At 37.8% G+C, this 16766-nt stretch overlaps 2 protein-coding genes across 2 annotated transcripts in view; one reads left to right on the top strand and one right to left on the bottom strand.

The window, feature by feature from the left end:
* Nucleotides 1-16766, top strand: part of DDX10 (DEAD-box helicase 10) — a 120372-nt gene that overhangs the window by 25370 nt on the left and 78236 nt on the right. Inside the window, exons 11-13 of the mRNA XM_080930115.1 lie at nt 2586-2673; nt 4818-4906; nt 7362-7833. Of these exons, the coding sequence (XP_080786241.1) occupies nt 2586-2673; nt 4818-4906; nt 7362-7833 (649 nt within the window). The remainder of the gene's footprint in view (nt 1-2585; nt 2674-4817; nt 4907-7361; nt 7834-16766) is intronic.
* Nucleotides 11198-11506, bottom strand: LOC308430820 (small ribosomal subunit protein eS27-like; the record flags this gene model as incomplete). Its single annotated transcript, XM_080930116.1, has 1 exon — nt 11198-11506. The coding sequence occupies one exon, from the start codon at nt 11504-11506 to the stop codon at nt 11348-11350; it is 159 nt and encodes a 52-aa protein (XP_080786242.1). The 3' UTR covers nt 11198-11347.

The following is a 16766-nucleotide window of genomic DNA, read 5'->3' as shown; positions in this document are numbered from 1 at the left end:
TCTCTGACCCCATTCCCAAATTCCAGTGCTGGGGCTTCAGGTGTGCATGACTGGGTCCACTTTCTCAAGTAGGTGCTGGAAATCCAAACTCAGGTTTTCTCCTTGCCTATTTAGTCATCTCCTGAGTCCTTTTCTGCCTTTTATTTATATCTATGATTCATGCTGAATTTTTAAAAATAAAATGTGTGCAGTATTGATGTGCTTCCGTGACCAGTTCTGATACGATTTATTAGAAAGACTCACTTTGTTCCCTTCTGCTGCTGGGCTTCCTTTGTCACAGGTCTGTTGACTATACATGTGGCTCGATTTTTCTGGGGCCTGTTCTCCTTGACTTGTTCTTTTGTCAATTACCGTCCTGTCTTGATTATTGTTGCTTTATGTTAAGTCTTGAGGTTGGAGCATGACAGTACTGCAGCTTGTGTTTGGAATCAGTTTATTGATACCCGTAAAATAACTGGCTGGTATTTGGATTGGTGTTACATTGAATCTGCAGATCAAGTGTGAAACAGATTGAAACCTTGACAAGATAGAATTTTTTCTGAAACTGAAAAATTGTGGTTTTTGTTTGATTTCTATCATCAGATTTTTGGTTTCTTTTATGTGGCTGTTGCTCACTCTCTCAGAGTCCTGTTGCAGAAGTTCTTTCCTTGCAGCTTTAGTTTCTGCTGTCTCATGTCTGGTAAACAGCAAAGCCTTTGGTATATTGGCATTCTGAAGTCTTGTTATAATTTTTATTAGTTCCATGAGCATTTTGTTCCTTTCTTTTGATTTTCCAAGTAGGTCACCAATCATTTTGCCTTCAAACAAGTATAGTTTTACTCTTTCTTCGCCAATCAGTATGACTTTCTCTCTTTTCTTTTGTTTTACTACGTTGAAAAGTAGATTCCTCTGCTTTGTTCTTTTCCTTTATCATCTTATGTGTTTGGTTGTTTGCTTGCACGAATGTCCTTAGTGCTGTGTGCTTCTGGTGCTAGTGGGAACCAGGAGAGGATGTCAGATCCTCTGGATCTGGAGTTACAAATGATTGGTGCTGGGAATTGCTCTTAACTGTTGAGCTATTTCTCTAGTACCCCTTGCTTTGTTCTTGATTTTAGTGGGAAAACCAGAAGGCTCTCATTTATGTTAAGGATGATGATAGCTCTAGTCTTTTCTTTCCTCCCTTTTCTCCTCTTTCTTCTAAAGAAAAGATACTTTTTATTTTGAAGTTTTTAATTTCTAGTTTATAAATAACTTAGATTTTATTATCTACCTTTATATATACTTATGTGATACATTATATTAATTTGCCTATTGAATGAATATTGAACCAATCATGGTTATGCTATAGAATTATTTATTGATTGGTTGGTTGATTAAGATAGGATCTCATGTAGCCTAGGCTAGCTTGAAATGTACTGTGTAGCTGAGGTGGTGTCCATTTCCCAAATGCTGAGATTAACCTGTGTATGTGTTGTTAATGTTGTTTATGTGTGTGGTATCTTTGTCATATGTGCCTGTCACTCTGATCCTGAAGCTTATCAATTTGACTACCTTGGCAGCCTAGCCAATGCATATTAGGGTACCACTTGTCTCTGATCTCTCTGCATCCTTCCCAAAAGGATTGAGAATACAGGAACATGCTACAATGTCTCTGAAGAGCTAAACTTAGATCTTTATGCAAGTGTGGCAGTACTTTACCAACCAGTCATCTCCCCAGCCTCAACACCTTAAAAAAAATCAAAATAAATTTTCAGAATCCAGCAGAGAAAAATAAGAGAAGGAAGTTCTTAATTACAAGGGGCATTGTGGATTGAAATCTTTTTGTGGGCTGTTCTTCCCTTTCAAAGGATCGTAGCCTGTTGATGTATGCATTGGGCATAGTGGAGTCCATCAGTCTCACTTGTATTGGAGACTCTGAGAGACGGCGTGATTTGTCTAACAGTAATTCGGACTCAGATAGTGACAGGACTGGTTAAGATTATAGAAGGTAACTTGATAATGAATTGGATTGTTGAAGCTAGTAGCTTTTATGTTTTAAAAATTTTCTCTAATAATAAAGGGGAAAAAAGCTCTGTTTATACTTTTTGTTTCCCTGTTACAACTCTAGTATTGAAGTAATGTAATAATTCATTTTGAAGTTAGGAAAAAAATGGAGTCTCTTATGAAGTGTAGATTTTTTGCTATAGCCTAATAAAGCAAAATTTAATTTTACATAGGTAAACAATTTTTGTGTATTAGATACTTGATTATGTGAAATAGATTTTGCATATGATTTAAAAAGAAGTATTTGCAAAAATGATACTGAATTTCATCTTCTTAGTCTGTGGGTGTCTACTCTCTAGCTTTATAAAATTAAGTAGCCTGTGCTAATAATAATGTTAATATAGTGGATAATGTAGATAACCTTCTTCCTCATCATTTGTGTGGAGAAATCCACTGTCCTGTCATTTTCTTCTTCTTGTGTTATTCTAATCCATAGATGAGATATAATGTTAAATACTTAAAAGTCAAATGAGGGGGCATAAGAAAATGCTATGTAATATTTCCTGTTTTGCAAAAGTTAGACTGCTTTTTTAGTTTAACCATTATTTTCTTTTTATTAAAAGAATCAATCCAGAAAAACTTATCGATGTTCAGAAAAAATTAGAATCATTTTTGGCTCAAGATCAAGATTTAAAAGAAAGAGCTCAAAGGGTAAGTCATTTTTAATTCATATTTGTTTTTGGAATGGAATTATGTAAGGGAGTTATTTTATCAGTTTCTGCTGTTACTGTATTTCATAGAAGGTTTAAATAAAGTTTTATATAGATTATTTCTTAATTTTAAAAATTGTTTCTTAATATTGACCTGTGTATACTCTTATTGGAGGCACAGTGGAAATTCTAAGATGACTTTTATGTTCGAAGTAGCCTGGTATCTAGTATACTTAATAAACTTGACTTCTTTTTCAAGTGAAATTGTAATCCGTTTGATTGCATTTTCTGACTGAAAGATTAACATTCTCTTGTGTTAGGTTAAATATATAGGTGGTATAGAATTCTTGCAGATTATCTTTCAGCGATGAAATTTGGATCTTCATATTCTTGAATTGCTTTTCTGAACTAAAATAGTCTTAAGGAATTGCCTACACTTACAAATTTTACTTATGATGTACATCTGACATTTTGTAATGTGTGTACATTCTTGAATTGGCAAGTCAGACTAATCAATCTTTAGGTCAGGAGAAATGTTAGAAATTAAAATCCATGTGATGCTGAAAATGCTGGTAGTGTTGCGATGACTAGCAGGCCATTTGCTTACTGACCAGGAAATACAAAATGCTGAAAGGATATTTCATGGTTTGTGCGTGTGGAAAATGAGTCTCTAGAGCAGACTGTAGGACAGGACACTGAAATAAGCGGTGACTTGTTGCTGTTGCACATGGTTTAGCAGAATGACTGTGTGCCTTCAGAAAGTACTTTCTAGCTTTTGGGTATAATCTGGATGGAACAAAACCTATAAGCATGGCGCTATTTCTTGTTGATGATTGCAGGAGAAAATATTGGACCAACTCCATTCTTTTTTTATAACTCTGGAGGCAGAAAATGGTTTGTTGGGAGATTTGTTGGGAAAAAAGAGATTAATTTCGTTTCAGTGTTACATTAAATAAATATAGAGATGCAGAAGAAAATTTAAAGTTTAAGAGACATGGACAGAAGGATTAAAATACACTTTATAATAGTTATATGTGTACTGTATGTGTCCTTGTGTATGTTTGTGTGCATAGGTGTGCATACATGGGTATGGAGGCCAGAGGCCAAGTGTAGATGTCTCCTTCAAACATTCTCTACCTCATTTTCTGAGACAAGGTCTTTTACTGTACCTGGAGCTGTGCATCTGGCTAGACTTAGATATACCTAGCTGGGCTGCCTGTTGCAGGGATCTTTCCGTTACTGGCTCCTCAGTGCAAGAATTTAAGGCACATTCGTATGCCTGATCTTTTAGTATGGATGCTGGGCATTCAGACTCAAGTTCTCATAATTGTGTGTCTAGTACATTACTGACTGAGTCATCTCCTCAGCCCCGTAAAAATTACCTTTAAAGTAAAAGTAATTGCTTAGATGTATTTTATTATGTATTTATCTCATAAACAGATAGGAACAGGGTAACATAGCTCTGTCATGAACATAGTTTCATGGAAAAATGAAGAAATAAAAATTTTCAGGATGATAGTATATATTACATATAATTATTTGAAATTATAATAAAGAGAAAACAGTCTGTCAAAATTTAGCTCATCTATTATAGTGAAATTTTATTTGTTGAAAAATTTACTGTTACAGTAATATTGCCAACAAAAATGATTTATTTGTGTCTCCTCTATTTCAAAAGATACTCTGGGCATTCTATATGAATGTACTCATTGGCATAACAGTGTCTAGTGTGATAGCTGAGAAGATCATCATTTAGGAAAGTGCTGTTCAGTCAATGAGACATGCAGTCGGTATAGACGCTCCGTCTGCATTACTCCATTGCTTGTTGCCCCCATTGCACCATATTATAATTGAGTATTGCTAATTAATATCCAGTAGATTTTCAAAAGTTGAGTAAAAATATGAATTTTCTCCTTTGAAGTTGAGATTTCATGCAGCCTGGTCTGGCCTTAAATTTCCAATCTCGTTGCCTATATTTCTTATTTTCTTGGACTGGTGGAATAAAATGAAAAATCTTTTCTAATACTACAGTTGTTACAGTTAATTTTTTTGTGCATGCGAAATGGAGATGTATTGATCTGTAGTTTTCTATTTTGGTTTAGCTTAATCTTCAGCTTCTATCACATTGTTCCTTTTATTTTACAGTGCTTCGTCTCCTACATACGCTCAGTATATCTTATGAAGGATAAAGAAGTATTTAATGTGAACAAGTTACCTATTACTGAATATGCACTGTAAGTATTGATAACGTAACTGATAAAGCTAGAGGGATTGTCCCTAGTGTGTCTACTAAGAGCCCTAATTTAGATCATTCTGCTTTACCTTAGAACAGTCCATTGAAAATTTGCAGAGAAGTGTACTAAATGAGCTTTAGAAAATGAGCCCATATTTAGTTGTTGTCAGGAAGGTTTATATTTTTAGGTTCTGAATATTTTTTCATCTTGCTACTCTTATGTACAGTTGTAGTTACTGTTGCAAGATTAGTGACTCAGGTTGCCAAATAAGGAATGACCAGCTGATTATGTTTGAATAGTTGAGAGATTACAAAACAAAAATAACCTTTCAACCCAAAAGGGTAGACTCGGCCTTTTTTGCGAGAGTCTTATTGTTTAGAAGTACCCTTGAGCGTCATCATTCTTTAGTGTCTGTCTTAGGTTTCCCACGTAAAGTATGTTTTAGGAAAGGTCTGTATGCTTAGCTTGTTTTCTAGGAATTTGAGTACCTTTTTTTTTTTCAAATTAAGTTTAATAAAGTAGCAAAAGATTTTATTTGAGGATTTCATACTCTAGAGTTCAATGTATTTGTATCCTTTCCACTTCTTCATAACAGAAACTTAGCTTGGTGAGCTGCTGTTTTCTATTCTGTGTTACATTATATATTACTATAACGTAAGCTGTGAGCTGGAGTATTTTAGACCCAGTTGTCAGATAACAGTGCAGGACAGTGTTAGACGGCACAACTACTCAGCAGTGAGAGGAAAGCCATGTGTCTTGGATGACATGGTTTTGCTTCTTCATATATTTACCAGCTCCTAGTTTTGTTATTTCTAGTATCATTCACCCAAAGATTAGGCGTTTTAGCTGCTTTTGTATTCTGTGTGAACTTCAGTGTTTTTATTTGGTTGTTGCAGCTAGAATATTCACAGATGATGGATAAGCACAGGTTTTGAATATAGCAGGGATATGGAAGTTGTTTTGTTATATCAAACGAATAATGTTGTGATCACCATTGAAGACTTGCTTTTGGTGAGGTTTAGAGAAGGTAAACAATTAGGTTACAATGAAGTGATCAGTATAGTTTAACTATGTTTTTTTAGTTTATGTTGATATTCAGATGTATGATTCCCTCTCAAGCTTATCATAGCTAAAGTGGTTGCTATGTTTGAAAGATATCAGGTTTAAAAAAGTGTACTAAAAAGTACTTTTGAGTGCCTAATATATGTAGGTCATTGCAATAGTGAGAGAATTATACATGTATATATAATCTTACCTTCAAGCAATTCCGGTTTTAGTTTCTGAGAAGTATAAATGTCACCGTACTATTATTATGAGAAATTCTTTGGTATATACAAACTTACTGTCCCAACCATCCAGCTATAACAGTGATACAGTAATGGCAGAAGGGTTACCACTGTTATATATTTGTTGCTTTAACTTCATTGTATCTGTTTATTAACACGACTCTGTTAGGTAGGTATTCTCAGCCATTCCATGTTTTGGATAAGAAAACTGTCTAGAGAAGAGACTATTTCTGAGATCACCTAACCAGTAAACAACAGAGATGTGCATTCCTATTTATGAGTTTGTGCTCTTCAGTATTGAACTTCTCAGCTCTTGTTGTGCATTATATAGGAAAAAAGTGGATAAAGCTGCCATTTATTTATTTAAGGCATTATCTTGGCAGACCTGGAGACCACTATGTAGATAAGACTGTCCTTTAACTCATCTGCCTGCTTCAGCCTCCTGAGGGCTGGGATTAAAGAGCAAATGGGCGTGCCACATTGCCTGGCTTAACCTTTGCTTTTTTAAATGTTGTATTTCTATATACCAGTGGGAGTTCAGTGAAAATTGTTAGCTTTGATCATTTAAGGAAACAACCAATTTTAAATTTAGTCTTGCTCTAAGGGTGGATAAACAAGCAGGAAAACAAACAAGATGTTCTGCTTTTAGCTCCTTTAAAGAGAAAAATGCATTTTTATAGCTGTGATTATGTTATGTTCTTATTCAGAAGTGGGATTTGAGGCAGGGATGACAGTATATGTATTGTGCTCTGTTCTTTGAAAATAACTGTTTTCCATTTCTCAGCCATGCTTTTTCCAGTGTATGTAGTAGCTTATGTTTTGTAAAGTACCTTCATGCAGTTAATTGTGATGCCTGTTCTATGTTGTGAGGAAGTTGAGAGTTGAATTTAAAATTAGGTCTGGTACATGAACTATGATTATATTGTCTTTATTTTTGTGCTTTTATTTGGTACTATATCAACTCTTGAAGGAGAGTGAGGTGTCTAAAACATTTCCTGGACAAGTACTCGGTTCATTTTGGCTTGTCTTTTGGACCATTTATTTAATCTGTCAGAATTGATGTGTCTTAGAGGGATGTTTTTTAAAAAAAGCCTTGGGCATAGATCTGTGGAGAAACTTTCATAATACCACAAACATACCATCACTATAATGAGATAATTATTTTGAAGGTCTCTTGGTCTTGCTGTGGCACCACGGATAAGATTTCTTCAGAAAGTGGAGAAACAGCCCACCAAAGAATTGGTAAAGAATCAAGTCACTGAAGCAGTTCAGCCCAGAGCACCCTCCCTCACCAATGATGAGGTAGAAGAATTTCGAGCTTATTTCAGTGAGAAGATGTCCATCCTTCACAAAAGTGGGAAAAGACTTGAAGAGACAGAACACAGATTGGCTAGTGCTGATAGTGAAGAAGAACAGGACGAAGAGACGGAAGATGAAGAAATGGAAGATCATCTGGGACAAGCAGGAGAGCCTCACACTGAATCTGTTCTCAGTATTGAGGAGACACAGAAGGTCAAGGAAGTTCCTGTGCAGTTCTTAGACAGAGATGATGATGAGGACGATGGGCCTGATGCTGACTTCCTCACAGTGAAGCGGCGTGATGTGTTTGGGTTGGATCTTAAAGAGAATGAAGCATTGTCGGTAAGTGTACTCCAAATGGAGTCTTCTCTAGGCTTCTTACTTTGTGCTTATTGTAGCCATGGAACTAATGAAGAGTTAACAACTAACAGAAACTTAGAATGAGTTTCTTTGTTGTGTCCTCTTCCATTTCTCCTTGTATTTAAACACAGGAAAAGAGCCAAAGAATTCTCATGCTCTTCCTAACGTATGAACTCAAGAGGTTGTCAGACAAATTTTTTTTGGACTGGTTTTCAGATGCTATGTTTTGAAAGTAGCTGTGTAGTAATTGTGACATGAAGGGGTCAGTGAGGCTTATTGTTACAATGTGAGAATCTTCCATTATGAATCTTAACATCCAGTCTCTTGACAGACTACATTGTTGTGCATGGTGTACATAGTTATGCACACCTTTTAAAAATTACTATTGTTCTTCATACATGAGTCCATTTTATTTTGACCACATTCACCCCTCAATTGCTTCATGTTGATAGGTATGGCCTCTCTCCACACACACACACACACACACACACACACACACTTTCTATCTACATCTCTATCTCCATATATCTATATAGCTGACTGAGCTAAGTTACTGTTGTTTGCATGTTCCTGGGTGTAGAGCTGTCCTCTGTAGCACAGACAACCTACCAGGGGCTCTACCACTGACGTAAGTGGTCTGTCTCCAAGCAGCTGTTGGCTGTCAGTATTTACATCAGAGCATGAAATAAATGAATGAATTTATTTAAACATTTGTTTATTTTATGCATATTGCTGTTTTGCCTGCACACATGTCTGTACCTCATCCATACAGTACTTGTGAAAGGCAGAAGAATTTGGAACTATAGTTAGGGATGGTTGTTAGCCATTAGGTGGTTGCTGAGGACTGAACTTAGGTCGTCTGTGAGGGAAACAAATTTTCTTAGCCACCAAGCCTTTTCTCTAGTTCCATGAACTTTGTTTTTAATAAGATACTTGCTCTTGAGAAGGTGTTTTTAAAAGCAATTAAAGATACAAAGTGGCAGATGTGCTCACTGAGCACTGACTTATTCAGAAGACAGTTTTATTAAAAACCATGTCATTTGTTTTCTGAACTATCCTGTGAAGTAGGTGCTGTTTATATATGCCAAAGAGAAAATCTGGAGCAAAATCCTGTACTTTTCTACTTTAAATTAAGCTATTTAAGGTCATGACTCCTCTACATAGATAAATGAAGTAAGAATAAGACACTGGATTTTAATCTAATCTATTAAGTCAATGTGATGATTGATGTTGATTGTCAGCTTGACTGGACTGAGAGTCATCGAAAAGATTTGTATAACACACTATAAAGCAGCCTTCTGCAAAGATGAATTTATGTGGGAGATACATAGTAAAAATCTCTTATGACGTACATTTTAGTTTGAAAAATGTTTTAATTATTGTCACAGTCCTGAGTGAAGCAGTTTGTCACTGAAACATTACTGTGTCTCCTTTGGAGTAAGTGCCTTCATTTAATTCTCAATCACTAATCTGATTTTTCTTTGGTAGTTTTGCAGTTTTCAGAATGACATGTAGCTAGAACTATAGAGTATATAGTGTTGTGTTTGGTAGCTCTGCTCTTGTACTTTTATTATATTCATCAGTAGCCAGTCCCTATTAATTGCTGAGGATTCCCAAGGCTTTTGTCAGTAGGCATTGATGTTCACACTTTTTGATGATTATGACCAAAGCTACATGGGCATAACCTTTTTCACTTCTCTGGGATGTGTGCAAACTAGTGGGGTAGATAGTATGGGCTCCACTAAAACACTTTTCCTTCAAGAGGGAAAAGTATCAGGGCATAGTCACAATAAAAACAAAATCAAACTCTAACCATCCAATGTCTGGGGTCCACTCATGAACTTCTGGACTCCTCCAAGGGCTTGGGTCACCTCTCTAGCTCTGCCCTTTGTAGCACACACCTTGTTTTCTAGGCTCCAGCTGCCTGTTCTCTACTCCTGTTGCTATTCTTGGTGGTCATCTCATGGTACTGGCATATCCAAAACACTGCTGTCCTGGGACATTAATTGCAACTGAGGCTGCACCTTCAACAGTGGCCTTCCCTGGCCTCTCACAGTGCCAAGCCTCAGCTGCTCTCCATGACCCCTTCATTCCTTCAAAAATAGTACCAGTTTGGTGACTCTTACACATTACCAAGTTCAACCACAGCATGAGTTACAACCTTGGCTATTTCTGGAACACAGCTTCTTTGTGCTCTCAGAAAAAAATTTCCCAGAAGATTTCACCTGAGTGATGCTGGTCTCTTCTTAATCACCACTAATTTCTTAGCTCCAGCTGACCAGCATCAATAGTCCCAGTAATGCAAAGGTTTTGCTTTAGTAGTTCTGGTATCTTGTTAATCACAGCTGATTCTTTAGCTTCAGCTAACCAAAACCACAGAATCTTCACAATCAAAACAGCAACAGCCCCAATCAAAGAGTCTTTAATCTTCCCTCTGAAATCTCACAAGCCAGGCCTCCATCTTCTGCACTGTTCTCCAACATTATCTTCCAAGCTCCTACAGAACAACCCATAGAGCTCTTAATATGCCAATGGCTCTTCTAGCTCAAAGTTCCAAAGTCCTTCCACAGTCCTCCCCAAAACATGGTCAGGTTGTCTCAGGAATACCCCACTTCTGGTACCAATTTGTCTTAGTCAGGGTTTCTATTCCTGCACAAACATTATGACCAAGAAGCAAGTTGGGGAGGAAAGGGTTTATTCAGCTTACACTTACACATTACTGTTTATCACCAAAAGAAGTCAGGACAGGAACTTAAGCAGGTTAGGAAGCAGGAGCTGATGCAGAGGCCACAGAGAGATGTTACTTACTGGCTTGCTTTCCCTGGCTTGCTCAGCCTGCTTTCTTATAGAACCCAGGTCTACTAGCCCAGGGATGGCACCACCCACAATGGGCTGGGCCCTCCCCTTGATCACTAGCTGAGAAAATGCCTTACAGCTGGATCTCATGGAGGCATTTCCTCAACTGAGTCTCCTTTCTCTGTGATAACTCCAGCTTGTGTCAAGTTGACACAAAGCCAGCCAGTACACCCCTTATTTGCTGTCTGTGTATCTTCTATGATAAAATGTCTATTTTTTGCTCTTTTAAAAATTATATTGTTTACTTTGCTGAGTTTATGTATTCTGTATCCACATCCCTTATTAGATGTTTCCTGGATGGAGTTCTGTCCATATTGTTGGGACAGGGTTTCTCTGTGTAGTCTTGTCTGTCCTGGAACTCACTCTGTAGCCTCAAACCTGCTTCTCCCTCTCAAGTGATGGTAATAAGGGTGTGCTACCACTGCCAGCTATTTTTATCTTTTGGTGATAAAACCTGCATTTTTTGACTCTTCAGTTTTTTTCCCCATAATTAAAACTTTATTGAAAAACTGACACCAAAATAGGAGATCATTGTTGTAGACTTTATAAAACCAAACAATAATTACATTGTCTTGGTAGAGTAACTGAAGTTGATAAGGCTTTCCGTGAAAAACACAAATTCAGGAACTTTTATAGATGATTAGTGTTGCTTTCTTCTAAATGAACAGCCTTCTGTGAGCCTGGCTTTTCCTCCTGTGGGCTGGCATAATACAGTTGAACAACCCACACAAAGAACCACTGTCTGGGCATGGCTGAAAACTGTAGTAATCTTGTAGCAACCTGGACATTTCACATCCATGAAGTAAGAATTTGGGCTCTGAACCAGCCGCTTCTTCTTATGCTTTCTTTTCCTCTTCCAAGGAAGGGTGTAATAGGTCTCTAGCCTGAGTGAGGAAGCATATTGTTACTGCTGGAGTCAAAGTACAGGGATGGCGGATTGAACCACACGATGCACGCAAAGCGAGAGCAACAGGCATACTCGGCAGTAGGGGAACTTGAACTTCAGATTTTAACTTTTCAAAACAGGACCACTCTCACCCAAACTTTGCCAGTCCTTTTCCTGGGACTTTACGGCGCTCGGGCAACATATGGGAAAGCAGCCCTTTTTCGTTCGGCTGGATAGCCATCAGAGCTAAGTAAGAACTAGAGTCTGGCTCAGGCCTCCCCGAAGAAGCACCGCAGCAGATCAGACCGAGGCTGGGATGACCTCAGCTACACCTCAGCACAGGGCTGCCGCATGCTCGCCCGGGGTGGAATGAACGTGTCAGCAGCTGCGAGGACCATTAGCGAACAGAAACCTGGAGCCCCCAGTAGGCCGGGAGCTGCAGCCCCCTGGCCGGCCGCTCACGCAAGCCCGGGCAGGGCCTCGGCTCTTCAGTTTAATATGGCCAAGAATAGGTTACAGTGTTGTGGGGGTATTTGTGTGTATATATGTATTTGTAACGTTGTAAATTATGTTTAGTGATTGACTCTGTGCCTTATCATTTAGAAAATGTGGCACTATTACACAGTCCGTAGTTTTGGTGCTATCACTGATGAGTGGGATTTGCTGTTCTAAGTGACACCACCACAGCTGGGTCTGTAGTCTTTGGACTTTGCTTGTGATTTCAGTGTGTCTTTTTAAATTCAGGTGTTGCTAACAAAACAGCAAGAGGTAGGCTTATAAAGGGAGGTTAAGTCATAAGAGCTTTTTTTCTCTGGAATTTTGAAGCTTTTGTAAAAGTAGCTTCATGTGTTGACCTGTTTGCTTTTTGCTATGTCTGCTTCCCTGCAATGACAGAGTGTTAACTTTTGGCCTTCTTCTCTGAGAATACCTCAAAAATCCTTTACTAGACATTATGCTAGTAATAGTAGCTAGTAATTATGCTACTGAATGCTGGACTTCTCAGCCCCCAACAGTATGGGAAATAATATTTATTTCTATTCTTTATAAAGTAGTCAGTCTCAGTTTTTTGTCACTTCTGTGCCTTTAAATTATTCACTTACCCCTATCCTACCCTAAAGGGAAGGATGGCAAAGAAGAATTAGTGCTTCAGGTTTTGGTAGATACTGACTGCAGTGGAAGTATGCAGTAGAATGAGTCTTCTTAGATCAGGTAGTGTTTCCTATAGTCTCCACGGTAACTTTACATTTATTAAATTTAAGTTTTAATTTGTGTGTGTGGTATATCGATTTATATGATTGTATCCATGTGTGTGGCTTCACATAACACTCCTGTGCAGAACATGGAGGTGCAAGTGGAAGCACTTACTTGATTTTTTACCAGATGCTTTTTTGAGACAATGCTTTTGCTGAACCAGTCAGCTAAACTTGCTCAGTGAGCTTTTGAATCCTGTTGTTTCTGTGTCCAGTACCCAGGTCACAAGTGTATACTGCTCTACTTGACATTTACATAGGTTCTGGGGATCTGAACTCATGTCCTCATGCTTGTCAGTAAGCACTTTAGCCACCAAGCCATTTCCCTAGCTCTCTCTGCAGGATCTTTTACCAGATACACACTAATATTTGTTTGTAGCATGAGGTTATTTTCTTAAATGAGCCTCTCATATCATTTGTTGAACTTTATCTCATCCCTAGTATCAAAAGGGGAGTGAGGTTCTTTTCTTCCATGTATGATTTGAACCATCTATTTTAGCTTTAAAAATGATTTTATCGTTTATTTACTTATTTGTTTTATTTTATTTTTTTATTATTTTGTTTTCAAGCCAAGAATGTTTTCACTTCAACAGAAAAAGTTTCATCTCTATTAAGTATGTGTGTTAGTTGGGGTTTTACTGCTGTGAAGAGACAGCATGACCATGGCAACTCTTACGAAAGACAACATTTAATTGGGGCTGAATTCAGAAATTCTCTCCATTATCATCATGACAGGAAGCGTGGCTGTGTGCAAGCGAGCGAGCGCACACACCCACACACACCCACACACCCACACACACCCACACACCCACACACACACACTTTTTTTTGAAACAGGCTGGACTTGAACTTAATGATAGTCTTCTGCCTTAGTCTCTTAGTGCTGGGAATACAGATCTTAGTCAACAGTACAGTGGTTTTTAAATGCCGTGTTGTTGCATATATTAGTATATTATATATTATATTAGTATAATGTATTTCAGAGACACACTGCTTTTGTTTATCCATTTATGAATTAATGTACATTTGATTTGTTTTAATGCTTTTGGCATTTATACATAATATTGTCGGAAGTATATTGATGTATGCTTTTGTGTGGCTATTTATTGTTTGAAATATTCACATTTAAGTTCTGAGTTCAGTGGTAGTTAGATGATTAAGATTCGAGTTGTCAGGTTGCTTTCCAAAATGGCTGCACTCTTATCAGCAGTTCATCATGACGCTGGTTCTGTCATATGCTCTTGTCACTGGCCATTGTATATCATCTTGGCGTATTGCTGTTTTAATGGGTGTGAAGGATTGTCACATTCTCTTTCTTTCTCTGTACACACACACACACACACACACACACACACACACACACACATTTTTCTTTCTTTGATGTGTGGTGAGGCTTTTGTTATAGCTTGGTTGTTGATACAGAACATAAATGTTACCAGAATACCTGGAAGGAGAGAATATAGGGGCCTATAAAGACAGGAATTAAGCCTTAAAAAGGATTTTGCCAGTTATTTGTAGTTATAAAAGCTTTGAAGGAAAGGGAAATCATCATGAATACGGAAGGACTTGAAGATAGAAATGTATTGTGCTGTGATTGGAAACTGGTTTGATTGTGAATTGTGTCAGAGGTTTTAGTGTATCAGTTTCAGCTTTTCAGGTTCATAAGTGTCACTTAACTTTTTATCTATTAAGTCATTTCTGATAGATCAGTCTAGTCCTTGCTTAACTGATTGATAGCAGGTAGCTTTCATATGTGCAGTGATTGCTGAGACCTACGTCTCATATGTTCCTTGTGTGTGGTCTGATTGTTTATTTGATAGTATTTCCTAGATTATCTAGAATTATTATCCAGAATGATAAGTGGAACTTTAGCTGAATTGGCCAAAAAGTATAGTAATTGCTGAGACCTATGTCCTACATGTTTTTGAGGAATGTTGACATGGTTACTAATTTCCCATTTCAAGAGTGTGGATCAGGGTGATAGTAAGGAATGTAAGAAACATGGCTGAGAAATATCATATTTTTAGATTGAGGATTTTGGAAGCAAAATGTTTTGTGGCTTCTTTTTGACTATTACTTTTAATTTCTGTGGAGATTGTTTGCCTGATAATATCTCTGGCCCAATTCCATTCCCACTTTTTTTTTTTTTTTCTCTTATTTTTATTCTGTCCCTTGAGTTGTTTGTGGTGGTTTGAGTGTGCTTAGCCCAGGGAGTGGCACTATTTGGAGGTGTGGCCTTGTTGGAATAGTTGTGTCACTGTGGGCTTGGGCTTTAAGACCCTCACCCTAGCTGCCTGGAAGTCAGTTTTTTCCTAGCAGCCTTCAGATGAAGATGTAGAACTCTCAGCTCCTCCTGCACCATGTCTGCCTGGAGGCTGTCATTCTTCTACCTTGATGATTATGGATTGAACCTCTGAACCTGTAAGCCAGCCCCAATTAAATGTTCTTATAAGAGTTGCCTTGGTCATGGTGTCTGTTCACAGCCCTAAAACCTTAATTAAGACAATGTTCATTTATAAATATTAAGATATTCTTACCAGGTAGTAAGTGTATTAATCTTTTCTGAATATTTGTTTGAACAAAGCACAATGCTAAAGAAAAAGGATTAGTAACAGAATAATAATAATGTCTTTCATGGAAATGGAAAAAAATCTATTTTACAAGAGCAATACAACGGAAGCCTAAAGACATTAAGAAACTAATGCAAATGCAGTTTTGAACAATTTGAATAAATCAGGAATATTTTTTTCTCATACTTAATAGAGTTTTCACATATTGGACATTGGTAATATGTGGAAAAGTTTCCACTGATTCTTAAGCAGTTTCAGCTTGTAGCTCTCCCTAATTCATGGAGTGGGTAAAGAGTGACAACCTTAAATAATTTTAAATAGATTGTGAAGTATGGGACAGATAGTAACATGGAACCTGTTTTGAGGGTGTCATGGTGGTTTGTATGCTTGGTACATATTAAAATACTCCTTCTGTGATGAGGATATAAAGGAGTTGCTAGAATGCTTGCCTGTCATGTAGATAAGCCTGGGTTCAATCCTCAGCACAGTATAAACTGGAGATGGTGGTATGTGCCCATAATTCCAACACTACCTGGGGAGGTAGAGTCAGGAGAATTAGTAATCCTTAGTTATATAATGAGTTTGAGACCAGGGTGGGCTACATGAAATCCATAAACCAGCTAGCCAGCCAGCCAGCCAGCCAGCCAGCCAGCCAGCCAGCCAGCCAGCCAGCCAGCCAACCAACCAACCAACCAACCAACCAACCAACCAACCAACTTTCTAACTCAAAGTTGCAAATTATTAAAATTTTGGGAAACAAAATGGATGGGTAAGAGTCTAAATAGAGTGGTAACATTTGAAGCTTGGAGGGTAGTAAGTCAAGGTATTTCAAGTTAGCCACAAGAAAGAGTTGGATCTTGTTTATAACTGCTGGTCTAGGGAATCTTTGCCAACAGATAACAAGCCTTATTCCCTGTTATAGCCCTTTTATAGGATAACCAGGAGAATAGCCAGAGTGTCAGAATTTTCAGACATTTTGGTTGTTTGCTTTTGAAACTGGGGTCTTACTGTGTAGCTTGGCTGGCCTGAAACTTGCCATGTAGAATAGGCTGGCCTCAAACTCAAAGATCTGTGTAGTACCTCCTGTGGAGTACTGGGGTTAAAGTTGTGGGTCACTATGCCTGGCCCACAAAGATACTTTTTATGTGCTTGATTTGCATACAGTAACTCAGTTGAATTACTCTTAGGTTTTCTGAGTTTAGATGTGGATTTTCTTTTGTGAGCCAGATACCAGGGACTCCCACTTGATAACAGTGGATGTTGCTGATGAGGAATAAATGTGAGGCAGAAGCAAAAGTTGGCTGTACAGCAGTCCTGTGTTCCTATTCTGGGGCCTTGTGCTGCTTTCCCTTG

The sequence above is a fragment of the Micromys minutus genome (assembly GCF_963924665.1).
Source record: "Micromys minutus genome assembly, chromosome: 16".
Taxonomy (NCBI): Eukaryota; Metazoa; Chordata; class Mammalia; order Rodentia; family Muridae; genus Micromys; species Micromys minutus.
The sequence above is the reverse complement of the archived record's forward strand: the minus strand, read 5'-3'. Positions and strand labels throughout refer to the sequence as shown.